The 27964-nt window shown below is 43.4% G+C and overlaps 1 protein-coding gene across 6 annotated transcripts; it reads left to right on the plus strand.

Moving 5' to 3' along the window:
* Window positions 1-37: 37 nt before the first annotated feature.
* GLYR1 (glyoxylate reductase 1 homolog) lies at window positions 38-27544 on the plus strand. Of its 6 annotated transcripts, none has more exons than XM_032125474.1 (16): window positions 38-306; window positions 3667-3703; window positions 4657-4736; window positions 11725-11863; window positions 12428-12670; window positions 15657-15743; window positions 16643-16699; window positions 17756-17806; window positions 17946-18019; window positions 19785-19884; window positions 21058-21168; window positions 21438-21536; window positions 22591-22753; window positions 23169-23348; window positions 23811-23935; window positions 24275-24694. In XM_032125474.1, the coding sequence occupies exons 1-16, from the start codon at window positions 260-262 to the stop codon at window positions 24347-24349; spliced, it is 1668 nt and encodes a 555-aa protein (XP_031981365.1). In that variant the 5' UTR covers window positions 38-259; the 3' UTR covers window positions 24350-24694. The 6 variants fall into 6 exon arrangements, with proteins under 6 accessions (XP_031981365.1, XP_031981364.1, XP_031981368.1 ...); XM_032125473.1 differs by having other exon boundaries at window positions 40-306; window positions 21435-21536; window positions 24275-27544; XM_032125475.1 differs by lacking the exon at window positions 38-306 and adding an exon at window positions 1551-1649 and having other exon boundaries at window positions 21435-21536.
* Window positions 27545-27964: the final 420 nt, after the last annotated feature.

Raw genomic sequence — 27964 nt, forward strand, 5'->3', positions numbered from 1 at the left:
CAGGTCGCTGCCCCTCGTTGTGGTGCGGACCCGCCGGTGCCGTGTGCTGGGCGGCTCTCGGGGGAGCCGGGCTTGGTTGCTGAGATCCATCTGAACAGCGTCTGAACAGCTTTAGAAAAATCTGAGCAGATTCAGCTACGTCAGGGAACGTTCAAAGCCTGAGTAAACCAGGAAGATTAAAGCAACGTTGCAGGTCTGGCCCAGTTCAGTCAGAGGCTGGGCTACGAGCAGCAGCCGGGTCGTGGAACTCCGTACCGGGATGAGACAAATTCCCCTGAGCTGCTCCAGCCATGGAATGCCAGCACGGTGAGGCCACACTTTAAATGAGTAGAGTTTAAGGAGCTGCATAGGGCAGCCCCTGGATTTTGGCTACAGACTGGTAAATTAAATCTAACAGGAGAGGTTGTTTTTTTCTTTGAAATCCGTATCTTAAATTAAAGGAAGCACAGCAATTCCAGTATTGCTGCAGAGTCTTATATTGAAGGCATGCAGGATACCGAGTGGGTTTTTCCAGGAGGCAAGATCAGTGTGTCAGAAGAGGGTGTGTACGTGTGTGCTCCACACAAAAAAAGAAAACCACACGTTAAAAAGGCTGACAACGCTCTTAAGACTAATATGGTGCATCTCTTGAAAAAAGACAGCGGCATAGGAATAAGCAGGAGGTACGTGATTTAGTTGAGAAACACCGATTTAGAATAAGATACTTGATCTCAGTCGACCCAAATTTGGGGGAAATAGCAGAGCAGTTAAACCACTTGTGATAGGTTACAGAGTTGGGAGCTTGTACCCAGGGGTTGTGCAGCCCAAGGATCAAGCTCGTGTCCTTTTAAGGCACCTACACACAAGTTTCTGCGGGTACACAAGAGCAGAAGAGGTGACAAGAATGCTGGAAAAAATGCGAAATTTGCTTTGTTAGATGGACAGAAATGAAAGGCATCACCACGCACACCAAGTCATCTGGAAAACCGATGTAGCTCCACAACAGCCGACCACATACGGCGTCTGCCCCTGCTCGGGAGAACGAGCGCAAATCATATTCCAAACCCGCCGCTTCCTGGAGTCCGAGGGCAGCGAGCAGCGGCAGCAGCGGAGCCCTTCCATTAGTGCTTTTTAAGGCGAATTCTATCAAAGCTAAATTCTATCAAAGCTGTTACTTCGGGGGTGCTGCAGTGCCCTTCGCTGCCCCGGCACAAACACGGGCCCCGCCAGAGGCGTGGGCGGCAGCCTCCACCAGAGTGGCCCAGCAGAATAACACGGGCCGCTACCGGCAATTCCCACGATGCGCTCAACGAGCTCCTGCGCAAGTGCCCCTCCGAGCCCATACCGGGCGGGCTGCCCGGGGAGCGTCCGGCAGTGGGGCCGGGTGACCCCGCCGCTGCCCCGGCCCGGCCCGCGGCCCCGCCCCGCTCGCCAATGGGCGCCGCCGCCGTCACGACGGGGGGAAGGGGGGGGGGGGGGGGGGGAGGGGGCGGCCGCTGACAGCCTTCCCGCCCACGTGACAGACCGCTCGCCCACGTGACGGGCCCACCCAATGGGCGCGGCCATCGCCCCCTCCCCCCTGCTCCCGTTCCCGGCAGCCCCCGCGCGGCGCGGCCGGTCTGTGTCGGTAAGATGGCGGCCGTGAGTCTGAGACTCGGAGACTTGGTGTGGTGAGTGGTGGCGGGAGCCGGGCGGCGGCCGCGGACAGGCCGCGGAGCGTGCGGGCCGGACGCCTTTAGCGGAATCACGCTGCGGCTGCGGAGACGCAGGCGGGGCGGTGGCGGGGCTATGCCCGGCCCTGGGAGCGGGAGCCGAGTCGGGCTGGGCCGCCCTGGGCGCTGTCAGCCCGCGGTCGACTCCAGAGAGCGGCTGCGGACAGGGTGGGGCTTGGCAGGGCAGGGTAGGACGAGTGGCGGGGCCGCTGCCGGGTCGCAGGTATCGCCGCCGCCGTCCCTCGGGCGGTGTGGGAGGAGCGGCTGGAGGCGGCCCGGAGCCAGGGCACCGGGCCGGCGGGAGGCAGGCTGGGCTGTGAACCGGGCCGGCACTGGAGGCTGGCGGGGGCGGCGCATGAAGGAAGCTGTGTCAAATGGAGAGGTGAGGGAAGCGGGACGGAGGGACGAGCGCCGCGGGGTTCCCTTGTAAGCACGGGCTCACCTCCCGAGGAATGCGAGAAGGGATAGAGATAGAAGGTGTTTAGGGAGAGCCACGACACCGTTTCTTAGCAATGCTTTAATGAAGCAACACAACACTCCAGCGTTTCTTTACAGGTTGGGGTGTCCCTGTGGAAGCCCCCAGAAGCCATTTCCCCTTGTCACTGCGGTCTTACCCTCAGATAGTCAGAGCTGTGATTTTGTGTTTCCTGGTCGGGAGAAGTGAGAGCCCTGTAAGCACCGACTTAGTGCATAGGTTCTGCTGTGCTGGATGGGCCAGGCTATCCTGCCAGGGCTCAAAGAAGTAGCTAATTTCCAACACACAAATGCATACATTTATACTGATAACCCAGATAAGAAGCATATGCTTCAGGCTGTGACAACTGCAGCTCTCATCTGAAAAATTGACAGTGCTGGGAAACTGTCTAATTTATATAGTAAAGTAAGTTAAGATTAGTTACTTTTAGCGTATTTCGTTCAAATGAGAATTTGGGGAGTGTTCTGCTCTCGGTGTTGGAATGCAGATTATCCTGCTTTAGTTTTGTACGTGACAGCCAGATGCTGTCCCTAGAGCTGTCGCAGGGAACTTTAACAATCAGACAGCAACAGCAGAAAGGGTTTGCTGAATTTTTTGCTCAGTACAGGAACTGGAGCACTAAATATGAGACATGGTCATGGTCACAGCTCTTGGCAGCATTCCTGCCTGCCCATGGCTTCTGTTTTCTCTGTGCAGCATTGCCATCTCAAGGGGCTACAGTGCCACTTGCTGAGAAGTTTTGTGTCAGGAGCTGTTGGGCCCCACAGGTTCTTTGCCCGTCTCTTGCAAGACAGTTACTAATGGGATCTTGTGAGTACTGCAGCACAAGTCATTGACAAGGGTGAAATAAGGATAAAGCTGCTGACTAATGTCTCTTCATCTTTTGTGATTATTTCTAGTATTGCATAGTTTTCATATTGGAAACATTTGCAAGTGTAGGAAGGAAACTTTTCTGCCTTTCTTTCATGGCTCTTTGTATCTTCAGTTAGTGTGGTGGTGAGCACCTGAAGAAAGTGATAGTGGAGTGAGTACCTGTTGAGGGGATCCTGTGAGATCCTGTGATCCTGCTTTCCTGTGAGAATCAGAACATCAGCTTTCTGAGCTGGGAGTTGGTGGCTGCTTTGCTCACCAACTGCTCTAGACAGATGGATAGAAGTTCCCAACTTGAACTTTGGTCTGATTGCCTGCATCAGTGCTTTTTTTCAGTTCCGTCTGAAGGAATCTCCACACTTATGGTGCTGCAGTGCCTATTACTCTCGTATCTTGCAGGCAGCCTAGCTGCTGCTCTTCTCTTCAGTTCTGACAGTCCTGCAAGGTCAAACAGAGACCTGAGTTAGGTGCAGATGTCAGCCGTGTATCCTACTTTGCACAGAAGGTTTTGACTGCAAATTGTAGCTCTCTTAATATGAAAAGTATGACATCATGTGAAAAGGCAGACACTGGGATAGTTGGTTTTTTTTTTCTCTGTTTCTAGTACCTAATACTTCCTTTTTTCTCTAGGGGGAAGCTGGGCCGTTACCCTCCGTGGCCAGGAAAGGTGAAGTTTGTTTGTATTTATTGTTGCTTTCTTAGTTTTTCATGGTTTGTGTTTTTTTTGTTTGGGCGGGATTTTTTTTGTGTTTTCCTTCTGTGTAGGAAAAGCTTTGCCTGAAAGCATTTCAGTTGTAGATTAACACTGGTTTTTGTGTTTGTTTGTTTTTAAAACACATATACCTCACAAATTCAAAGTGTGAACTAGTTTAGGGCTTTATTTGCTCTATTAGCTCAGTCTGTCCATAACAGCTGGTAGTTCAGATGGAGTAAAAAGCAAACAGAGAGCCAGCTCTGGAACTGATTGTGTTTCCCAATTTTAGTAGTTTAATCCCTGTCACTTTCTGCAAGACAGGTTTCTTGTCTTCCAAGTTGGTTAACAGTACTGTCTTAAATAATAGAAATAAGGAGTCTGGCTTCCCAAGATACTGTTTTAGAGCTATGGTTTTTGAGAATTATCTGGGGTAGTTTGACCCTACTTCTGGTGTGGTTGGGGTTTTTTCTGATGAAAGATTAAAAACCAAGAATTTTATATGCCATTTCTATTATTTTCACTTCTCTGAAAGACCTTTCTTTTATCTTTTATGTGGTATGAGGGCTAAGCATGCTGAGGTAACAGCCTGAGTCAGGGAAAAGAACTGTCAATGTGGCTGACAGCTAATAAAAATTAGGTTATTGGATCAAGTTAACACCAGGCTCCTCTACAGGTGTCACCTGTGTAACTGAATGATAGCTTTTCTCTTTACTAACATTTTAAACTTGATAAGCAACCAATTCTGGGAGTAAAGACAAAGTTTAAATTTAAATTTTAAAGGTTACACAAGTGGAACAAACTTTTATTCATGCCAGCTATCTTCCTAATCAGACTTTTTAAAAATCTGCAATAGCTGAATACTGGATGGTAAAATCACAAAATTTGTCACTGTGTGCTTTTTAACTTCGATTTCTAATCACCTTTAGATTGTTAACCCACCTAAAGATCTGAAGAAACCTCGAGGAAAAAAGTGCTTCTTTGTGAAGTTTTTTGGAACAGAAGATCAGTATGTACCTGCTTGTTTTCATCTGGGGAAAATATTGTACCACATAATGTGGATCTTTTGTGGAAGAAATATTTACTAACACAGTGCAATGTAAAGGATTACCTTTGAACCACACAACAAAAGAAATCCAACTATTATTGCATGCTATAGCTGCTCACTGGGGTGGATGAAGACTGCAAAAATTTAGTTTAGGATTTGAGTTGCTGCTGTGATGATAGCTCCCCACTTCTAGGCATGACATGACTGGGTTAGATTTTAGCATGTAATCATGTGTGAGAAAGGTACAGCTCACAGTAGTCTCTTGTTTTGCTGCCAGAGGAATAAAATTAACTATATAATTGCCATTTGTGAAAGAATATACCATCCTACCTGGTGACTGAAAACATTCTTGCTGTGCTTTTGGAAGACTTTGCAGTATAAGAGAGCCAAAACTGTTGTAGACTTCCTTTTTGCAAGGCAGAATTTAATGATTTCAAATGCGAACAAAATCATGGTTGTCTTAGATTTAAATGATTACAAAGTAGGGGAAAAAACCCAACAAAAAAAACCCCCTGAGAATGTGGGTATTTTGTGAAACTGAAAATTAATTTGCTAATTTTTCAGTTTTCCTCTTTATTTTCTGCTATTTCCATTAAGTAATGCAATAAAGAAGAAAATTGTGAATACGTGTGGAAGACTAGAAAACCCTTTACTTTTTGGAAGAAAGGTGACACGAACTGAGGCAATTTGATGACTGTCTCTTAAAGAAATTATTTTTCACTGCTAAATTATTTTTGCTTAATACTTAAAAATATTTTTCCATTAAGAAATAAGGTCTAAACTTGATAGAGTAGTAGTGAGTGCTGCATACGAATGGGAATGTTTGGATCTCTAGTAACTTCAGGCAGGTGAAGGCTGATTTGAGGGCAGAGAATGTTTTTTGGTGTTGATATTAAATATGGTTATTTGAGCTAATAGTCTGAGTTGAAGTGGATTATTTCTGTCTTGATTATTTGTTTCAATTTTTGTATTCCACATACTGAATCAAATACAGATTTTTCTTTTTTTGTATTAAGACAAGTGGTCAAATGTCTTGGATACTGTAGCTGAGATTAATAACATGACTGCAAATGAAGAGTTCACAGCTGCAAAATAATAGTGATTTATTGCAGGATTCTAGAGCTCTGGCTGGGGCAAATCCAGTTATCTGGCACAGTAAGGTAGTGTGGTTGTTGTAGTGTTGCCCCCTCCCCCAATCTCTAGCTTGTGAAATTTAGTCATATCATGCTAGATAATCGTGAATTAGAAATTTGCTTGTTTTGATTGGCCTACCCTACCTGAAAATTGAACAGAAATAAATACTCTCACCTTTCTTTCAAATAACGTTGATAGAGAAAAGAGAGAAGCTTGTGTGCCTCTTCTGTTCTGATTTGGAACTTCAAAAGGCTGTGCTGGTTAGAACTGTGCTGTTCTAACCAGCGTGTTGCTTGAGAAAATTCTCACGTTTGAGCATAATCAATAAGCCAAATCAGGAAAAATAGAAATTATTTCACTTAAAATGTGAACATGAAGAGAAAATCCCTTTACTTATTTTGTATAAGTAAATGAGTGGGTTTTGCAAATACTTTTTTCAGGTGTGTGTATAAACAATACTTGGAAATACGTAACTGAGAGAATGTCACCACCTTATGATCACCCTGAGGAATAGCAGAGTGCAGAGCTGTCACTGTCCAAGGGATGGTGAGGAGCACACTTACCCATACTGATGGTCTAGTGCATGTAGCTTCTGGTTTTTAGCACCTCACTTTTTCTGCCACGTTCACGCTGTACGATGGCATTTCTGTACCATGGATCCATTGCTGCAGCTCTTGTATTACTGCCTTACCCTTTGAGGTTGAACAGGAGAGGATCTGGACATCGGCTATTCACCTCTTGTCCAGTGTGTGTAAGGCAAAGGTGATGCTGTTTGCTGGGTACAGTCACTCCCACAAACTTCTGGGGGTTGTTGCCAGCCAGTTTGTGGAGAGGTAGACAGTCTCAGGCCTTACTTTAGTCTTATTTCCTTCTGAGGATTCCTAGGTGCCTGCTGTGGCCAGAAATGCTCCTGTTCCAGGTGGAGTACAAATTGTTCCCTCCTGACTTGTGTGGCTTTGGTTGGTCATACTAAAGGTTAAGGAGAAAGATGTTTAGAAGTAGAAATGGATGTGCCTGAGCAGAGGCACATAAATAACATAAAACATACTGATGAGTTTGGCAGGTTTTGGTGTAGTGTATAGGTTTTGGTTATTTGTGAAATTCTGGCTAGCGTAGGATACAGCACAGAGGAAATGCGTTTTCCTTTTCCTGCAAATTGAATATTACCATGTACTGGACCTGTGCAGTGCTGCACGGACTAAAGGAATAGATAAACTGGAAAGCTGCGAATAGTTTTGGTCCAAGACATACAAGTGAGGGCATGAGTGCGTTCAGACTGTTCTCTAAGTCCTGGCTTTTGATAAATTTTCTACTGGGCTCTGTGGTCTGTATGTTAATTGTGTTGGTGGTGTTAGTTGCTCCTGTTACTTCTGAAGGAATGGGTTTTCTGGAAGATAAGTACTCTCTACCCATGGAAGCAGATTTTGCTTATGTTTAAACTGTGAAGTACATATATGCTTTACCACAGTGAAAGCCACCTTGATGTTCATAATAGTGATGTAATACCCATGTCCTATTCTAAGTGATTGTGTGCATCGCAATTAAGGCAATCATGTAATGTCTCTTTATTACCTTGTTCTCCAAGTTGATAAGGAGGTTTTTTTCTAGTCTGTCTAGGAGTTGTTTATTCGAGTGTCTCTTCTTAAAGTAAGTCACATTAAAAGGATTCTTTATCTAAAATCAAGAACAGTTGATGTTTCCTGCCCATAGACCTGACAAACATGTAACAACATCCATTACAGGAATCTAAACAACAATTTTAATTTAGTTTAGAAGTGGAACTTAGACCTCTTATCTGTGTTTCTAACTGTACTTCTCAGATAGTATTTAAAATCCCCTTTTATTATTATTTCCATGCTGCAGTCTTGTTGTAGAAAATCTTTGTAGATATTTCAGTAGTCAAGTAAGAACTTTTATTTTGCTATGTGTGTACATTTACTGCTTTTAGTAGTTAGAACTAATAGACTGGCAGATTCACAAGTCTTTCTTGGTGTGCTTCATCCAGTTCAAAATATTTTTACATTTCATGGCCTGCTTAGGAATTCATTATGACATTTGTCAAAACTAGAAGTATCATTGCTTTGAAGGTATCTTTCTACTGTGATTCTATAGAAATACTAGGGAGAGTCCTCCAGCTGTCAGAGCTGTGTGTACAAACACAGCCATTCACCTTCCTTCCCCCTTTGATACTCCCTAATGGCCAAATGGACTTGCAAGTTGTGTGTATCAAAGTCTTAACAGGAAGCTGGACAGTCCATTCTTGCTTACAACCTTTTGAAGCATCAGCATGAAACTAAATATGGTGGGGTCAAGGGGCACTTCCTGACTTGATACATTAAGGAAAAAATGGAGGAAGCTTGCAATCTAAGATAAGTGTAATAATTTGCAGCCTGGTTCCATCAGGCACAGTGATGTTAACACAGCACTCACTACATTTCCATCCTCCATGTCCTACTGGGATGAAAGCACCTACCCTTTTCTTCTGCCACTGTGTTCCCTGGTTTTCAAGGAGAGAGTAATTTCAGGATGTAGTCTTTCTGAAATGTTCTTTCAGGTCCTAACATCAGAAAACACTTGCTTTAAGTTTGCCAACCGTTGGAAATACACCTTAACAGTCTGAGAGGCTGGAGGGATAGGCTGAGCTGATGGAGGGGGTGAGCTTGTGTTCTGGTACTTCTCAGTGAGGCAGATTATCCCATGCAGAGCTCTGTGTTCCTGTAGCAGAGCCAGCTGCAATGTTGTTCGACGTTCGTGCAGGCACAGTACCACAGCTGAAAATCACTACAGACAAAACTGTTCCGCCTCTTACTGAGGAGGTATTTCATTGCACAAGTTAAAAAACCTAATGTTTAATTTCCTTCAGTATTGCCCTGCTTCTTGGTTTCATCTAAGTATCCCTTCCTTTATTCTAGTATAATGTGGTCATTTTAGTATTTTTTTTTTTTTTTTAGAAGTTTACATACTAAGTTGCGGAGTTTAAGTTATTTGAGTTATTTAATTGATGAGGATTGGGATGCTCCCTTTTAGCAGAAGGAAATCCATCTTGATTTCTGTCATGCGCTCACACACACTGGCCTTGTAAATAACTAAGCAATTTTCTTTTGACTTTCAGAACTGGTTGTGTTAGCATTTAGTGTGGGCATCTAAAGTGCTACAGTCTAAAGCAATAAATTTTTTCCTAGACTGTGGTAAATAGAAATTTGGAGATACAGTGCCATTGTTTTCCATCCCTAGCTATACGGTTTGCAAAAAGTGAGGATTAGTGGATATTCTTCCATCTCATTTCTGCAGTTTCTCATTAGGAGTTGGTATCTGTAGACAGGAAGAGAGTGGCTGGAATGGTAAGGGTTTGAAGATCTCCTTGCCTGTGCCAAGCTTGTGCCAGGGATTTGAATCCGGTGTCTCTGCATCTCTCTGTGCCACTGTTTCCTTGCAGCTGCAGGTCACTTTCATACTTGCCTCTTATGCTTATTCTAAGTTTTGGTTATTGTTCTTGGTTATAACGTGGATTTGACATGAGTAGTGGTTTTTTAAGAGTGGTATTTTGGAGAGGATGAGGAACAGTGTGGAGAAATGAAAAGAGAAACCCTTTGCTAATGGGTATTTTTATTACATCTTTTCACTTTCCATGTAGCCCATTCTTTACAGATGCCAGGTGACTGTGCAGCAGTATGAACGCAATTTCATCTTAAATATGACATCTTCAGTAACATCATTAATGTTTTCCTCAGGCATTGGTTCATTGCTGAATCAGGAGAGAAATAGTAGCTCCTTTTATATGTTGTATCCTTGAGACTTATCTAAATACTGGCCTTCATTGAGATCTGGTGTATAAACATGAATGATTTTGTTTGGTGAAAAGTTCTTTTGTTTTCAAGTGCTTGAAACACTGCATGCAATTGGTTTATGGACATTGGTGTCAAAGACACACTCATCTCTTACAGAAGGTTGTCCAGGTAGGTGATGCATAAAGAAACTGGAAAGGAAAAGACCAATTTAATTTTTCCCCTGTTTTTTCAAAGTTTATTTTTAACTGAGGCAGCGTTTAAGATTGTTTTTCACTTATTAATTTGTCTCTGAGATATCTAGTTCTTTGTCCTGGTGGATCACAAGTGCCAAGATGCACCTGTGAAGCCAGGAACCAGAAAACTTTGTGTCAGGCTTTCTCTGTACCAAAGGAAAAGGAATGAAAAAGGAAGCTAATGAACATGTATAGTGAGGAGGGATAGGATGTGCAGAAACCTAAGAGAATGCCTTGAGAGTAAAGAAATTATTTTTATTTAGAAGTTCAGTCCTGCAACAACATTTAACATGCTTTTTTTATATTGTGGCCCAAAATTTTGTTTGCTTTATACACGTAACAAAAAGCTTCTCATGAGCTGGTGCTCTGTGGTACCCAGGGATGTTTGTCATACAGGCAAGCTTTACAGTGTAAGATAATTTTAAGGTATGTTTCACAGTAATGTCTGGGCAGCTGGGAGAGATTCCTTGAGTAGCTGCTGGACTCAGACTCTAGTCTGAGTGCAATGATTTGACTTAGTATATTAAGTCAGTTCTTAAAATGGTGTGAACTAGTGAAAGGATTCAGCTTTGCATGCAGGAGCACTGGCTTCTTTGGAAAGGGTGCTGGCATTTTCCACAGTCAGTTCTAGCAGGAGGTCTTGTCTCTGCAAATGAGACCCAAAATGTTTCAGTCTACTTTGAGAAGGTTGATTCCTGATTACAAACAATTGCTATTGCCATTGAGGAGAAAGGTTAATGAAGTTATAGAGTTTATTTTGTGAAGAAAGGACAATCAAGATTCAGCAAAACATTGCTATTATTTTTTGTTGTTTTAATCTTCATGTTCAGTTTAACTATGTGATATGGTGCTTACAGTATCTGAAAATGCAGCTATTAAATCACTTCATGTACTTGCAGGAGCTAGAGTGCAGTGGGGAATATTTAAAACCTGTAATTGTGGATAGTCTATGTAACATAGAGATATCTGGGGACAAGAGAAAATCTGATTGCCCCTTTTTTGCTGTGTGCTGGGCTGCTGTGTGCTAAGAAGTACCACTGGCCGTACTAACTAAGGGAAGGGTTTTCAAAACTTACACAGTTCTGTTTTCAGTATGGTGGAAGTAGCTTTTGCTACTGTACAAGTCAGGTTATGTTAAAATAGCAACAGTGAAGGAAATAGTTCTTTTACCTCAAAAACAAAATTGTTTTCATGCAGAATACCAGAGTACATCAGAAATATGTGCAGCAATAAGCTGTGGCTTTTGTATTTGCTTTGTGTTGTCAGCTCTATAGTGAGATACATAATTTTGGGTTTTTTTTCCTACAGTGTTTTTAGACTCCTGTGCGCTCAGTATATTTGAACCAGGGATTGATAGCTGAGAATTGTTAGGTGAACTTTGCTTTCAAGAGCCTCTCAAGCAGATTTGTGGTGTTGGCTACTTTACCTGGAGGCGTGGGACTGTTGGGTGTTCCTCCTGGTGAAACAAGAGCAGTCATTGGGCCGCCATTGTTTTAAATGCATCCTATGATCACATCCAGAAGCTGTTTTGCAGATAGAGAATATGAATAATGCTTAGAGGGGACAGTGCTAGAATGAGAGGAGATAAAACTTAAGAAATAACAAAGAAGTGCCAGAACAAAATCCTCAGTGAATGCAGTAATGGCAGCCCTTCAGTTTCTAGATAGTAAGCGAGTTTGGGCTGTTGTCATCAGTAGATCTGGGGGAGGAAATGTAGCTGTGTGTTTCTCAAAGGGGGATGATTGAGAAAGCTGCTGTTCGGAGAATATAACTAGCTTCTTTTTTTGTTTCAAGTGCTTGGATCAAAGTGGAGCAGCTGAAGCCTTATCACCCCCACAAAGAGGAAATGATAAAGATTAACAAGGGTAAGCGCTTCCAGCAAGCTGTGGATGCTGTAGAGGAGTTTCTTAGAAAAACCAAAGGCAAGGACCAGGTGAGTGGGTTCTTTTTCACTGTGTGCATCAAAACAGGTCTTGGCATGAATGATGATTAGATGCTTTGTTATGTGAAAGGAGTTTGTTGCCTCTGGCAGGTTGAGAGGGGTTTTGTTTTCCTTCCTTTGGTTTTTGAGATTTATTTCCTATCCTCTCTTCTTCCCCATTTAATCTTGGTTGGTGGGGAAAAGTGTTATTAAACTGATGGAGAAACTGAAGAGGCTAATTGATCTGCTTGTGATGATTTGGTAAATCAGTCTTAAGAATTTGGTATCTACTAATCTTGTCTTTAGTATGTTGGAAGCGCACACAGTCCTGGCAAGTCTTCACGTGGCCTGTTCTGTTATGTGCTTGCTTAAACTGGTGTGTTTTTGCAGGAGAACTAACCAGGAACTTCACTCACCAACTCCAAAGGGCTAACAGATACGTAGTTTTCAAGTTACTGTGCTGCTGTTTTGCTTGATAGTAATCAGCACAGGCTCCTTCACATCCTTGGTTTTGCATGAAAATCATTCCATCTCTTCTCTTCTTTCCTTACCATCTTCTATTCTATAATCTCTCAGGCGTCTTCCCATAACTCCACTGAAGAGAAGAATCGGCGTAATTCCAGTGAAGAAAGAGGCAAGCAATCTGCTGGTGAAGAGAAACGCAAAGCCAGTTTGTCTGAAGGAAAGGTGAAGAAGGGCACAGGGGAAGGAAAAAAGAGGGTCTCTTCTGTCTCGTCAGAGAGAGGATCAAAGTCACCCTTGAAAAGAGCCCAGGATCAGAGCCCCCGAAAGCGGGGGCGTCCACCCAAGGATGAGAAGGTTTGTGTTGTGCATGTCCGCCAGTGCCCGTGGACTTGGCATCTGGACTTGAGGGCTGACTGGCACCTTGACTAACAGGCCAGCAGGAGGAATCAGTTCAGTCAATATCCCTTTTTTTAAGCTTTTCCATGTTGCTACTTCTAGACCATTTGGCTGCCTGATACCCTTGGCAGGCATATTGTTGATTCTTCCTGTGATATTTACCAGTTAGTTACTGTGAGTGGCTCTGTTCGTATCTTTGAGAGGGCTTTGAAAGCTGTATCAGGAGACTCCATCTTTCATCTTGCCATCCCTCGAGTTCAATTTGTGTGGGATTAGCGAAGAGATATGGGTCTTCATCTGATTCCTGACTTCTCCCATCTCATCTACTTCATATGATCAGGTGATTAGTAGTCGCTCAACTTCAACCTCTGTACTTAGGGGCTAGGGCTTAAAGAAGAAATTCGTAGCCTGGGGAATCCACGAGAAGAATTGTCTTCATTTCAGCTTCTATGCTTTAGGATATGTTCATATCCTTCATTATAAAGGAGCATTATTATTTTATCCCCACTACTTCCCTGATATTTCTAAATGTTGTGGCAGCGCTTTGTCTACCCTCATTTAGAGTTCCATCCTTTTTATTGTGGAACTTCCTGTTGTGGTCTAGATCTTCCTATTCCAAATGGATATTTATTTTGGTGGATTATTACGAGGCACGTGCTCCATCGGAGACTACACCTGAAGACAACTGGGACACTTCAGCTGAAACACCATACAGCAACATCCTTGCTCACCTGCGCTTCAAGGGGTTCATGTTGTGCTTCACAGTCTTTTCTTTCAGTCAGGATGCAAGTCAAGATGGTGTTCTTTGCTCTCCAGAATTGTGAATGGATTGGCCTTCACTGGATGAACAGCAGACTCTCTCTTGATGTAGTAAAATGAAGCTGATCATCTCAGATTTTAGCTATGAAGGCATCATAGAATAGAGTCATAGAATATCCTGATTTGGAAGGGACAAACAAGGATCATCAAGTCCAACTCCTAAGGGATTGAAGGAAATAGTGGCTCTTTTTTAGCACCAGTGTCTGTGAAATTAGGCTGCGCTACAAATCCCATCAGTTTCTTCTTTTGAGGGAAGTTGGAGGAGGGGAGAAATGGATGCATATTTATGAATTATAACTAATTGTCGTGACTGATGTCTTGACTGATGCAGGAAAATGCTTCACTGGCAACATAATTTTCACTTTTTTAAGTGTCTTCCTATAAGCATGTTGTGCCTCCACATATTTCTGTTAAAATAAGCCACAAGACCTTTTTTTTTCACTTGCAAAATGATTCTGTGTCTTTGAGCTAGATTCATTCCAAAGTTGATCAAAACTAATGGCTGGGAGAATTCTGATTGTGCTGACACATTCCATGCATAGATTTTACTGTGTTGAGTACCTCAGGGCATGGGAGTGCTTTGAGTGAGCTAATTGTGGTAGTAGACATTATTTTACTGGCACATAGCAAGCAGACTGGTTTTAAAGTTGCCACAAATTGGTGGCCAGCTGTGTGATAACTGCCTGGCCACAAAATAGGAAATTAAGCAGGATAAGGTAGGAAAGTAAGCCTTATGGCTTCTGGAAAGTAACAATTAAAATAATTGCCATGAAAATGTAACAACTGCCTTGATACTGTTTTTCAGCCTGTGAAATAATTTTAAAATCTTGTCCTCTTGCCTGGTTCTCATAAATTCCTCAAGTTTTTAGCCCTACAGTAGAAAACATTTATGTTGTTGTCCTGAATTAATACGATGATAGGATTTCGGGTTTTTTCTCCATCCCAGTCCAAATTCTGGCTTTCCAAGCAATAAGGATGCATAAAATTCAAGAATTCAGTTGTTGCTGAGGTGTGCTCTGTCTAAAAAGGCTCTGTGGCCCTACATGATCATTCACATACTCTCATTTTTAAGCTTATATGAATATTTTCAAAGGAGCAGCAGAACTTCATAGGTATCAAAGCAGGTTTTATCCACACTTTACCAGCTGAAGTACGCAGGACTCTCCCTAGACACTTCAAGGTTGGAGACTGATGTCTGCATTGTCCTGCTAGCACTCAGACAGTTGCATCGTTCTGGGATAACTCCAGGGGTCTTGCCCTGGCCATTTTTGCAAACAGTGTCCTTCTCTTGTGCTTCTGTGTGGATACTAAGGTATATTGTGCATTTTCAGGAAGTCATTTTGGAGGGGAGATAATGTGACTCCCATTACTGAACCCTCGTTTCAGAGGAAGACGGCACATATTATGCAGAAGTCCTGTGCATTCTCTTCATGTAGCATAAAGACCTATATGTCTATAGCATGTGTCTGACCTACAGCAGAAAGACCTATTTTAACCTATATGTCTTGGGGAAGTAAAAGATAAAGTTTAATGTGCTCGACAGTAAAAGCCCCAATATGTTAAGTACTATCATGATATTACAAACCAGGGCCTGTGAAGCAGATGGGGCAGCCCACATACCAGTTTGTCTCATGGATTCTGCAAACTTGAGCAGATGTGGCTGTCAACCTCATGCTTTGAAGGTTCTCCTGATAACAGGTAGGCTATTCTTTTGTGACAGGGCAGGATTAAAAGAGTTCAGACCTCTGCTTGTAATGATGTTTTTCACTCATTTGTTAAGCTTTTTGCATCCACCAGTGGAAAATACGGGATCAAGTATGTTTGTTTGTTTCTCTGCTCATTGCATAAGTGCACAAGTGCAGTGATTCCTCTTAGGTATGAAGAGTGGACTCTCCAGAAGCCATAGATCTGGTTGAATTCCTTCGCTGGCAGTTCATGTTTTCCTCACCTCACCTGTGTTGATAATACTCTGTGTTTAAATATGAATGCTCACAGAAAGGCCTTTGAAATAGAAGGCATTTATAGTGCTTTCAGAGCTGTCTAGGTGTGCTCAAATGATCATCGTGCTGTGACCAGCCCCTGAGCCAGTTTTAAGCTCTTTCTGATCCTCCTTCTGTCTCCTCAGGACCTCACAATTCCAGAGTCAAGTACAGTGAAGAGAGTGATGACTGGAACAGTGGCTGGATTTAAATGGCCACCGAGTGTGAGCGAGGTGAGAAGCTTTGCAACTTCTAGGATCTGAGTTTGTGGCAGCAAATCTAGAGCCTTTTGTCTGGTTGTAAAACAGCGAGATCTTATCTTCTTTCTTGTGTCAGAACATACTGCAGCATAACAAAGCTGAACAATATCCCGGACAGTTCAGAAATACTCTGGGAAGTGAGATTTCTGTCTCTGTGGAACTATTTGCAGATTCACACTTAACTTGCTGTACTAATTTTCACACTTCTTATTTCAAAAGCATTTCTGAGACTGACTTCCCAAAACTGTAGATGATGTGGATAGTCTCTCCCTGTCTGAATACTATCACATGGGGTGATAGTTTGATGGTTTCATTTGATTTCCTTCACAAGCAGCTTTTGAAAACCTTTTGATTTTGTTGAATAAATGAGTGATCAGTAAAGCAGGGTAAGAGCAGTGTGATTCCAGGCTAGTATGTGTGATGCTTACTGGGGAGATGTGGTACCTGGGCCTGCAGTCCTTGTTGCTGTTAGGATGGGTTTGCTTGGCATGTGGCAATCTCCAGCCAATTTCAAGAATGCTGTTTTATGGAATTCCTTGGAAGCTGGAAAGTAAGTGTTTTCATTTGCTTGGGAGAGGAAGAAGTGGAATATTAATTTTCTTCCTCTCATGTTAATCTTGCTCATATACTTCTTTGGTTTTCCTGCAGATGTCCAAAAATGAGGAATTTGGTTTGAATGGCTTTGGTTTTGAGAATGAAACACAATGTAAACCACTTAATTGAAACAGGCTGCTTGTGACAGCTGATACATTTTATATTTTCCCCCTTATGCTATTGTTCTCATACAGCTTAGGGAGAGCAAGGGAGTTATGCTGTGGTCGCTCAGTTACTCTCTGGATTTATTTCTGAGGCTGTACTTTTTCTCTTTGTAGCCTGTGAAGGACAGTGATCCACACTTTCATCACTTCCTGCTGAGCCAGACAGAGAAGGTAAGGATTTGGCAGACAGCATCATGCTGGTGGGTAGCTTGGAATCCTGCCCTTTGCTGGAACTGAATACAAGGAGTATGCATAAAGAGCTCCAGAATTCTGTTCTTTGAGGGCTGGCAATTAGATTAGTTCAAGTACTTCCCAGCCTTAAGATTTAGAGTGATTTAGCATTAAGTACAGTGAATAGTTTTAAGTAATTCAAGATTATCTAGCACTTGTTTTTGACAGATCTGGTGTAATAAGTTGTGTGGAATGAACATTGATGGACAAGAAAAGCTTTTTTTTGTGTTCAAAAATCCTGTTGTTTGATTGTTTTTGATGGTTGTCCTATCAGTTTCTTCATCTGGATAGGCTTGTCAGTTCACTGAAGGTTGCAGGAGAACTTCCAGGACCAGAAAAGCTCCATGTAAAATACAGCCATTTTATCTCCCGAGACTCAGAAGCCTTGCAGGATTTTATATTCAGCAGTGAACATCAGGAGGAAAAGGAAGGATCAAATTAAACATAAAAGGATTTACATATCTCGCTGAGGATCTGGGCAGAGCCAGAAGGATTAAGAGCTGCTAGCCGTCTTATCTAGACAAGCTGGAAGTAAGCAGCATGGGGAGGAACAGCCTTTGCCTTAGCATTTGTAGAAAGCCACATGCCTTCTCATATTAACCAGAAGGTTTTGGTTCCACAGCTGCAGAGACATAGTGAGCATAGATGTGAGGCTTCATGGCAGGCTCGAGAGAGCTAAATGTAGGAGTAGGGATGGCCTGGTTTCTAGTGCCTCCAGTGGAGCCTGTTGTTGGAACTACAGAAGGGAGTTTGCAGTGCCTCTGTTAGAAGACAGGCTGAATTGCAGGGGCAGGGTGGGAAAGAACAATCTTAATATCTTGCAATGTTTTTAGGTTTTATTTTCTTCCCTTGAGGGAAGCCCCAGAGTTGTCCTGCTTTGAAGGTGGTGGTGGGTGGGTGAGCTGCCCGTTTCTGTGGAACAAGGATATGGTCTGTTTGCTCAGCAGAGTAAATCAGCACTGTCCTTCCCTTGAATGCTTTGTCTTCTCCATACAGCCAGCTGTCTGCTATCAAGCCATCACAAAGAAGCTGAAGGTTTGTGAAGAGGTAAAGCAAATCTTGGTTTTGATGGATTGTTATTGTTATGAGGCATTGCAGTTCTTCCAGAGCTGTGCATTATATTGTGTTTATTATTCCCTCCCCCCCCACCTCTCTTCCCCCACCTCCCCCCACCCCACTCCCTCAGGAGACAGGATCCACCTCCATCCAGGCAGCAGACAGCACAGCAGTCAATGGCAACATCACACCTACAGACAAAAAGTAAGATGTCCAACATACTTCAGCCCTTTCCCTTTCTCTCCTTCCCAGCTCAAACATACAGCCACTCTCCAGCCTGTCACTGAGAATGAATAAACCTAACATTTCCCTTCAGCTGCACATTCCTTCTGTCCTTGTGTGAAACTGTTCGGGGGGGCAAGATGGGAGGGAGACAGCTAAAAACAAAGTGGGCTGTACAACACAAAATTCAGAGTAAGTTCTGTCTTGGATACATCTGCAATTCAGGGTGTTTCTGCAGTTGCCCTTTTCAGGAGGTCCCACTGCAGGATGTTAGCAGCAGTATTCTGGAGTGTCTCATGACGTAGGAGGATAAAAGGGGATCTGTCTCCAGTAGTGCCTGGCAGTTGACTGGGGTTGTTCAATTGCTCTCCTGAGCATGCAGAAGACAAGAGGAAGAGGGAGGTGTGTTCTGCCATCACAAGAACATTGCTGCGTAGCACATGAGCTTTCTGGTTTCTCCTAACACCCCTGTTCTCCTTCCTAGAGTGAGAGACGCCTAACTTGAGCTTCCTGTTTTGCTCTGTAACTTCTGCTCTGTTCAGATTGAGCTCAGGCCGCTCTTGCTGTTTGCTGTTCAGGCAGTTTTCATGGGATGTCAGTTCTTACCTGTACTGCAGGGGAACAAAAATAACAGTGAAGCTGTTCAGGTAAAACAGTCTCTCAAGAAAGTGCGTCTCAGAGGTGGGTTGGGAAGGAAGGAATATCTCTGCTGGTTTAGAGACTTGAAAATAGGTAGACCTTATTTGGGCCATGTAAGGAGCCTGTAGTGATTTGCTCTGCCCTGTCTAAATTAGTTTACTTGGAGAAAAGGCAGCGTGCTGGAGGACAGGTGGCTTGTGAAAGCCACAGTGCAACTGTAGTGTGGCTAATTCTGCAGAATTAACAGTGGAATTGCCAGGTAGATTTGTTGTGAAGTTACCTTGGATGTAACTGAAGGCTTCAGAATCTCTCTGAAAACTTTGGGTTTTGTGGAAAGCTGCATGATGGATAAAAGGGTTCTTGCAGCAGTATCTGCAAAGGAATTCCTGTTGCAGCTGATTGTAGAGACTTCTTGGCATACTGTCTTTTTTTTGAATGGAGGGAGCAAAGCTCTTTCCAGCTGGTGTGGGAGGAGGGGAAGGCTGTTTTCTGGGACTGATGGTGACCTATAGTGGCCTAAAGCTTCCTTTCTTCCTGTGTCTGAAATGGCAGCTGTAGAGCCGGGACTAGGTCTTTGGTCTGCCATGATGCTTAGCCCAGTAGTCCTTGCTGGGCTTTATTAAAATAAAGATGGTAATGTATCATTCAATTACACAAGCAAGCATTGTATGTGTGACTTAATTAATCAGAAGATTAATTAGAGAAGCACCTGCTCATTTCTAAATGTTCCCTTTAACTTCAGTAAGGCAATGACTGGCAACAGAAAGCACACAAACAGTAATTTTAGTAAACAAAAAACCACACACAAACCACCCCAAGCAAACAAAAAGAACCCAGACCATCCAAACCTTTAATATTTAGGTGATCTTCTGAAGTAGGCTAAAGTCTTTTTTTCAGGAAATTGTTAGGGATGCTTGGTAAGCAAAATAAATTTCAGCTTGCTTTTAAAGCTCAGTATTTGCCCGTTGTAGCTTGACTGCAGTGGAACACATTTGTTTGGGTATTTTCTTTGCTGGTGATGCTCCAGTTTGCTCTTCATCATTTCCAGCACCATGAGAAACTGACACTGATTGCTTTCTCTTGCATTAATGTTTGTCTATACCCTCAGGATAGGATTTCTGGGCCTTGGTCTGATGGGAAGTGGCATTGTCTCCAACCTGCTGAAGATGGGTCACACTGTGACTGTCTGGAACCGGACTGCTGAGAAGGTAGGCATGTGTTTAAACCTTTCCTAAACATTCAGTTATCCCTGTAGCTCATGGAATCATCCATCAGTGGTGCCTGGGAGAGGATGCCAAAGAAACACAAGGATATGCTTGCCACTTCGTTCTGTCCCATTTCCTAGGTGCTTGGTGGGCGCTTGTGACTGGGTGCAGCTGTGGTCTGTTCTAGTGTGGTCACTCTTATGTCACCAGTCCCTCTCCACTGCCTTTTTGTGTAAGAGGAGAGAGTTGTCAGAAAAATTACACCCTTGTGTAATATATATGTGTTGAAGAATGGGATGTAACATGCTTCTGAAAATATTGCTGATGTGAATAACCATGTCAGTGTGTTGTGCATCTGGCCAAAAAGGCCAGGTGCAGGGAGTTATCTCAGGAGATTGAGGTGTGGTGAGATGTGCTGCTCAGCCGCAGGTTAGTCTACATCTATTGTGCTAGTCATGTTGTGGTAGCAAGGGTTCTGTCAAAGACCTACTGTGTCATGAGACCAGGATGGAGAAAGGGCTTTATAGGGGTATTCAGATTGAAAAATGAGCTTACGTTGCATTGCACTTACATGCTAGACAGTGTTATTCTTTGTAGTGGAGGAGGAGAAGTAGGTAGCTGGGGGAGATGTGGTACTTTTAAGATGCTGTGGAATATCAAAGCAGGTAGGGCGCTGTGGTTACTGTGTTAAAAGGGGATTAAAAGATTTATTTTTTCAAGAGCAAAACATGGCTGGTATGAGGGGAGAGGGTAAGAAGGAGCTAAGATTTTGAAGCAGCAGCCCACTGAAACATGTCCGTTTCAGCTGTGCATATCCCTGTCCAGTAAGACATTTTGCGATGTCCTATTTTTTTCCCCTAAATCTCCCTTCTTTCCGTAATAATTTCTTGTCAAATCCACAACATTCTTATCGTTTCACCTAAGGGTTTTGGTTTTTTGGTTTTTTGTGTCTTTCTTTCAAAGTTTTTCACCTGTTCTTCAGAAAAGCTGCAGAAGAGCTGTGTGTGTGTGTGCGTGTGTGCATAGACAAAGCAACAGAAGATGACATTGCTGTGTAATTAACATGCCTGACTCCTTTGGAGTTGTGTCTAGCAGTGGAGTTTTTACAGCAAAATGCAAAGAATCCATTTGCTTTGTATTTAATTTGTCTTACCTTTGGACTTGTGCCTTTTGCAGTGTGATTTGTTCATCCAGGAGGGTGCACGTCTGGGAAGAACCCCTGCTGAAGTAGTCTCCACCTGTGACATCACCTTTGCCTGTGTATCAGATCCAAAAGCAGCAAAGGATGTAAGGATTAGCTCTTATTTTACCTCTGCTGGTTAGACTATGAGATGGCAGTCACTAAATGCCAGTTCTGATTCCTGCTAACCACGGTAGCCTGGGTCATTTTACATCCTGAGCAGTGCAGCTGTGTAAAAAATAAATGTCCCAACAAAAATTTTGATAGCTCTCTGGGGGTCTGCCACTGCAGTGCCAGGCTCAGCTGGACTCCTGCAGAACTGGGGTTTCTTTGCAGACACCCTATTGCTTTACCGCTCTTCTGTTCTCCACAGCTGGTGCTTGGTCCAAGTGGAGTGTTGCAGGGGATTCGCCCAGGGAAGTGTTACGTGGATATGTCCACCGTGGATGCAGATACAGTCACAGAGCTGGCCCAGGTAATCACTGAGCTGAGCCTCTTAACAGCTGTGATTCAGCAGCACTTCTGCAGTTTGTGTTGCTTTAGGTGCTTTATTACCTGTTGGTAATAAAACTGCTTCTAGAGATCTTTGGGCTTCTTTTGGGAGAGTCTCAAGTTCCAGGCAAACAAGACAAAATAGCGTGTCAGATCTTGACCACCAAACAGTGTCGGATGAGATGTTCCCTGGTGATACCAGCAAAGCCTGTAGATTTGGCAGAGCTGTTACCTGGCACCAGTGCAAACAGACAGCCAAATTTTGATCCCTTAAGAAATATTTGTAGACAGGTTGGTATTCTGTAGCAAACTGGAGGGTAAAACCCTGTCTGGATTAATGACTGATAAAATGCATAATCTGCCTAGTTTAAATGCTCTGGTTGGGGAAAAGGAATGTCTTCACATTTCATTCTGTAGAAATATTATTATATGATTTCCATAGAAGTGTTCTGATTACTTCTGCTGTGGTATCTATGATTTCTTTTTGGCATCTTGATTGTTCCCCACTGCCCTAAGGCAGCGTTTGTGGTTGCACAATGAAGGGGAGCTGGTTTTGGGGAAGTTTTAAGCAGACATGTTGGTGATGCACTATTGTGTAACATCAATTCGGAGAATGCAAATCACCCATATTAGTAAACCTCTGCCTGAAGAGATCTGTCAAAGGCCTTTCCTCTCTGGGAAAGAGGGGAAAATACAATGATCAATCTTCTGGGATTCCCATGCCACATATACACCTTCAGCATTGATCCCTTGGGGAATATAGAATGCCATGACTAAAGCATGTCAGTTCAGCTGCTTAAAACATACACAGCAATGATAGGGACAGGAGGGTCTTGCTGGAGTGTGAGGTCAACTTTTGGTCTTAAGCACCCTTTGCAGGATAGAGTTGTGATACATCACATTAGTGCTTTCCTCTCCTGTTTAAATGTTGGAGCTATTTGTTCTGCTTTAAGCTTCTGTCCTCAGGGGCAGGAATGCCCTAAATGATGTTCCTGCTGCTGTTCATGCACAGCTAACCAGAGATGCTCTTCTCCCAGGTGATAGTGTCCCGAGGTGGTCGCTTTCTGGAAGCACCAGTCTCAGGAAACCAGCAGCTCTCTAATGATGGAATGCTTGTGATCCTGGCAGCTGGTGACAGGGGTTTATATGAGGACTGCAGCAGCTGTTTCCAAGCCATGGGGAAGACCTCTTTTTTCCTAGGTAATTGAAAGATGGAGGGCCTGACAGCAGTTTCTTAGTGCAAGGACTGGGAATTTCAGCAAGGAGTCTGAGATGTATATGTCATCTTTTTCTTTTTTCTTTGGGCAGTGTGGGAAATTGGCCTGCTCCTCTGGAACTTGGCCAGTTTCAGAGCCTGCAGGCTAAAGTTTCTTTTTTGAGTGCTGGTTCATTTTGGAGGATCTGTGATGCTTTTGGTTTTAAATCATTTTCTTATGATTTCTCCATTCCTTTGAGTGCTTGGAAAATGGGAATAGTTTGTGAAGTCTTTCAGAGGAAGGGAGAGCTGCCAAGTGCTTGATGCCAGGAGTCTAGTAGTGTTACTGCTGTGTGGGCTGGGGAAGCAGGGCTGCTATTTCTCTTCTGGAGGAATTCCAATGGTGTGTCTCACTCCCAGGTGAAGTAGGCAATGCTGCCAAGATGATGCTGATCGTGAACATGGTCCAAGGCAGCTTCATGGCAACAATAGCAGAAGGACTGACTTTGGCTCAAGTGACTGGCCAGTCCCAGCAGACCCTTCTGGATATCCTCAATCAGGGACAACTTGCCAGCATCTTTCTGGACCAGAAGTGCCAAAGTAAAGTTCTCTTACATTGTTTTCTCACAGGGCTTTTTTTGCAATCTAGCAGATTTTCAGGTAGTGGCAAAAGTTAGAAAATAACAGTCCCATCTTCATCAGTCTGGGATTATGGTTATTTTAAGCATTCTGGAAATCAAGAGCCGAGTTCCCATTCCTTCCCCTTCGTAGCTAGGACTTCTGAGAATCTGAATTAGCACTGCTTAGGGCTTAAGTTAGGATTTCATTGGGGCAGGGTAACAAGTAAAATGGAGGGCAAGTTGCTTAGAAATCTGAGCTCACTTTGTCAGTGGCAGTAATGACGTCATCTGCTGTGGCCAGATGAAGATAGTAGAGAAACAGGAGAGCTAAAGGTAGTGATCAGCAATGGAAAGGGAGATTGGTGTTGAATTGCAGTCCCTTGCAGCATGGGCTTGGCTTACTTTTGTCATGCTTACTTTTTGCATGGGTTCCTCTCAACAGATATCTTGCAAGGAAACTTTAAACCTGATTTCTACCTGAAATACATACAGAAGGATCTTAGATTAGCTATTGCACTGGGCGATTCTGTCAACCACCCAACTCCCATGGCAGCTGCTGCCAACGAGGTAAGAGTTGTTCAGTGTTCAGATGTGTTCTTCAACATTTATTCAGCAGAGCCATTTGTCAACCAGAGACACAGATCTAAGAATTACATCATCTCTAAGACAAGGGACCAGTGACTGAAATATATTTTGACTAGGGTAGCATTGGATTTGTTTTGATTGTAGAAACCCTTAGAACGTTACATCAGGAAACACAGAAAGAGCTGGCATTTTCTGATCTGCTCTTGAATTATTTGGCATACTGTGCAGCTCTCTGGTTGCAGTGGTCAGCAAAGGAGTTTTTCTGCTGGGAAAAGGCTTCACACAAGAGCAGGCTCTGATCCTTTTCTGATTTCTCTTTAGGTCTATAAACGAGCAAAAGCATTGGACCAATCTGACAACGACATGTCTGCAGTGTACAGGGCCTACATCCATTAGGCTGCACCCTTCTTACTGTTCATACGATGATTGTTGATTAATATTATTATACTGGGTTTTAACTCTGGACCAGTCCATCTCTGTCTTTCCATTTCCTTTTATACACAGACTTTGAGACCTGCCATGGAGGCAGCTGCTGCTGTGAGCCTTCCACTGTGGCAGGAGGGGGGAGGAGGGGGCTCGGATTATTGCAGTCTAATTAGAAAAATCCATGCCATGCACTGACAGTCATGAGACGGAACAGCGGCGATTGTTCAGAAGCTCTGAGGCAACTCTGCCAGAAATCTGCTGCTTGGCTGCTTTAATTTTCCTCTTTGTTTGCTAGTCCAAGATGCTGTTTCTAACAATCCCTTTTCTCCTTTGCTGTGAAGTAATGCAAATGTTGGACTCTCTGCATCAAGGGGACAGGGTGACATACATCCCATCTATCTGTGAACGTCACTTGGTCCCAAGTAAGGTGAGGAGCATTCCTGCTAATTAGCCACTGTTAGAGAACAAAGCACCTCCCATGGAGGAGAATGGCAGTTCCAGAGGGTAAGGGGAGTTGCGTGCAACGCTGTCTTGATTCTGTTTCTTTTTAAACTTCCACTTCCCCAGCACCTTGATGGAAGAATTCCTGTACTGTTAAAGACAACACATTGCATCCATGTCTTCCCCTGTACAGACAACTATAGCTTAGGGAACGCAAACTGTACTGAAAATAGGAGAATGCCAATGTCAGTGAGGCTCCGAAAGGTTTATCACAGCCCATCCAAAACATGATTGGAAAGTAACATGTTTGCATAGAAAACTGCAAGAGAAACATAGAGCCTAAAACTGGGCTAGAGATTTTACTTGTTCCTGGCCTTAGCTTATGTTATGTTACTGCTTGCTTTTATTTTTTTAACCCTTGTAGTCAATAATTACAAAGGTGTCTTGGATTATAGCAGTGTCACAAGCAGAGTGGTGAGTCTGAAAGGGGAGAGAAGAATGATTCAAGAGATTGAAATTCCTGAGCTCCTTTCCACACTCTCTGGCCTTTGCATGGTTGTCACATCTGTCAGCCAGTTTGCCCATCTATAAAGGTGGGTGATGGTTACCTACCTCACAGGGATACTTTTGTGTACTGACTAGTGATCTTTATACATGTCAGATTTTCCATACATGTTCTTAGTGTTACTACTTTGGGTACAAGCTAGCACAGCATGAGCCTTCTCCCTGTATCGGTGACTCTGCTTGTGGCCAGATACCGACTTCTAGAAAGACCAGTAACTGAAACTGGGGAGGCTAAGACCACTGCTGAGCTTTAGTCTAGAGATGGGCGACATGAACTGCAGATGCCGAGGCTAGAGATCAGAGATGGTCTCAGTGTAGATAGCAGAGCAGCCCAGAGTCCAAAGGATGCCTGTCACTAAAAATGCACAGAGTGTGGCTTGGTTTTTTGGTCTGTTTGGGTTTTTCTTTTCCAATTCTCAGTATTAGCCTTTTGGGAGTGTTCTTGCATTTTAAATTTGAGTGTTAGAAAAATGCCAGTGAGAAACTTTGGCTAAAATCACTTCTCAGTGGTATAATCTCCTTCCTCCCTTGGGCTGGGATTCTGAAAGGAAAGAAGACCGATTCAAATTAGGCTGTGTTCCTGACATCTGCCCCTGCCACCTTATTTTTTTTCTAGGAACTAATGGCTATGTAAGGAAATTGCCCCTGGGTTAGGATTTCTTACCAGTTCTGCTTTGTGCAGCATGTACGTATGGTTCAGGGGCACCTTGTTAAGAAACAGAGTGTCAGATACTCATTTTGAATCACAACATCTAATGCCTCATGCTGTAAATGTTACTTTGAGTATTTCACCTCCTGTGATGACTGTTCCTTGTGGGCTAATACTGTATTCTGCATTACTTACATCGTGTGGTGAACACCTGGCAACAGAGCTCTCAGACCTCACTGCCTCTTGGCCACTGTGTGTGGGCGATAATAGTTCTACACCCATGTTCCTTTGGCAATGCCACTGCCATCCTGCATGTAGGTATTCACAATAAAGGCACATAAAATTTCCAGGATAGCTAGCCATTTACCTGCTTTTGCACACTGTTCTCCACCCAGAACTCTGCTGTTAACATCTGAAGTCCTTCGTTAAACATGCCACAGTAAAAAAAATCTCTTATATGAATTATGCATTGAGGGCATCTGAGGGAAGTTGTGGGTTTGAGGGCAGGAGATGAGACTACAGGAAAAAATCTTTTGGGAGGAAGAAGGAGGTACTGTCCCATGTGCAGTTGAGAGTGAACTGTGCTGAACCTGTCCCTGCCCTCTTGGGCCAGAGTGAAGGTGAATGGGTGTGAGCAAAGGTAATGGAGGATCTTTGTTAGTTTGTGGTGCCTCTGGATACAGAGAGAATGCCAAAGGAGGTCTCAAGGCCTGTGACAGGTATTCCATACTGAATTCAAAGAACCATTCCCTAGGCAGCTCACTGCTGCAGAGTTTGTTTCTAGAAATACTGTAGTTCCCAGAATGGAGGTGGTTATTTCTGTGGGAGTGGCAGATGTGGACTAGTTTAACACTGTAATTTACCCTGGGAAGGTCTGGTTGCAGCTTTCAGCCAATGTGGGTGGCTGTAGAGTGCTGCCTGGACAGCTGTACAGTCACAGGTGTGCCCAGGAGGAGCAGGAGGAGACCAAGAGCTCTGATGTGGCTGTGAAGAGGAGGGATGGAAATGGGGGAATCGGGACTGTTCCAGATGCTGGTTGAGATTGCTGTCAGTCTCACTCAGATTCTTGTATTTATGTCTGTAGCCTCTGAACGTGGATTTCAGTCTGTTCCTAGGCCTGAGATTTGGGGGAGGGAAATGGGGGAAGCAGTGGATTGAGAGATGCTCTAATAAAACTGGCTAGTCAATGTTGTCCTAATATTGTTGGCAATTCTGTAAAGTTTCTTTTTATGAGGATTTGTTTTAGCAATTTGCTTTTTTTTGACTCCCTCCTTTTTAAAGAGAAAATGTGACACTTGTGAAAAGCTTGTAAGAAAAGCAGTTTCCTTTATCCTCAATGATAGATCCTGTAGTTCATTAAGGTTGTGAATTTTTATTTTCCTGCCTTGTTTTTAATTAACATTTGTCATTCAGAATAGGATGTGTGAAAATGTTTAAATGGCAACGATTTTTTTTTTTTGGTGCAATTAACAAAGCTACTGGCAAAAAGAATAAAACCTTTCTTGGTAACACAACGTTCTTGTGGCATTTTCTAAAGCCTTTCAGAGCTGTCTTGGGGCATTAAGGAAGTATGTGTTTCTTAGAACATTAGAAACTCAGAGCTGCTGAAAACCAAGTAATCCTGAGAGCACTTTGGTCATTGCTGAAGGCTGGAACTGTCAGTGAGGCATTACAGAGGATGAGTGTGGATAAATTCTGTGTGCAGAGGGCTGCATGCATCTGGGATGAGAGAAGGGTGCTTGGTTTTAATGTTCTGGTGTTGATGACAACTTGTGTTAAGTTTTGGGCTGGGGTATCCATCCTTCTGGCATTTCGGTTTTTCTTAGCACTAAGTCTTAGAAGCAGTGGAAGATGCCTGTCCATCGCAGGAGGGTGGAACTAGATGAGCATTAAGGTTCCTCTCAACCGCAGCCATCCTATGATTCTGTGAA

Source organism: Corvus moneduloides, chromosome 16 (genome assembly GCF_009650955.1).
Source record: "Corvus moneduloides isolate bCorMon1 chromosome 16, bCorMon1.pri, whole genome shotgun sequence".
NCBI lineage: Eukaryota > Metazoa > Chordata > Aves > Passeriformes > Corvidae > Corvus > Corvus moneduloides.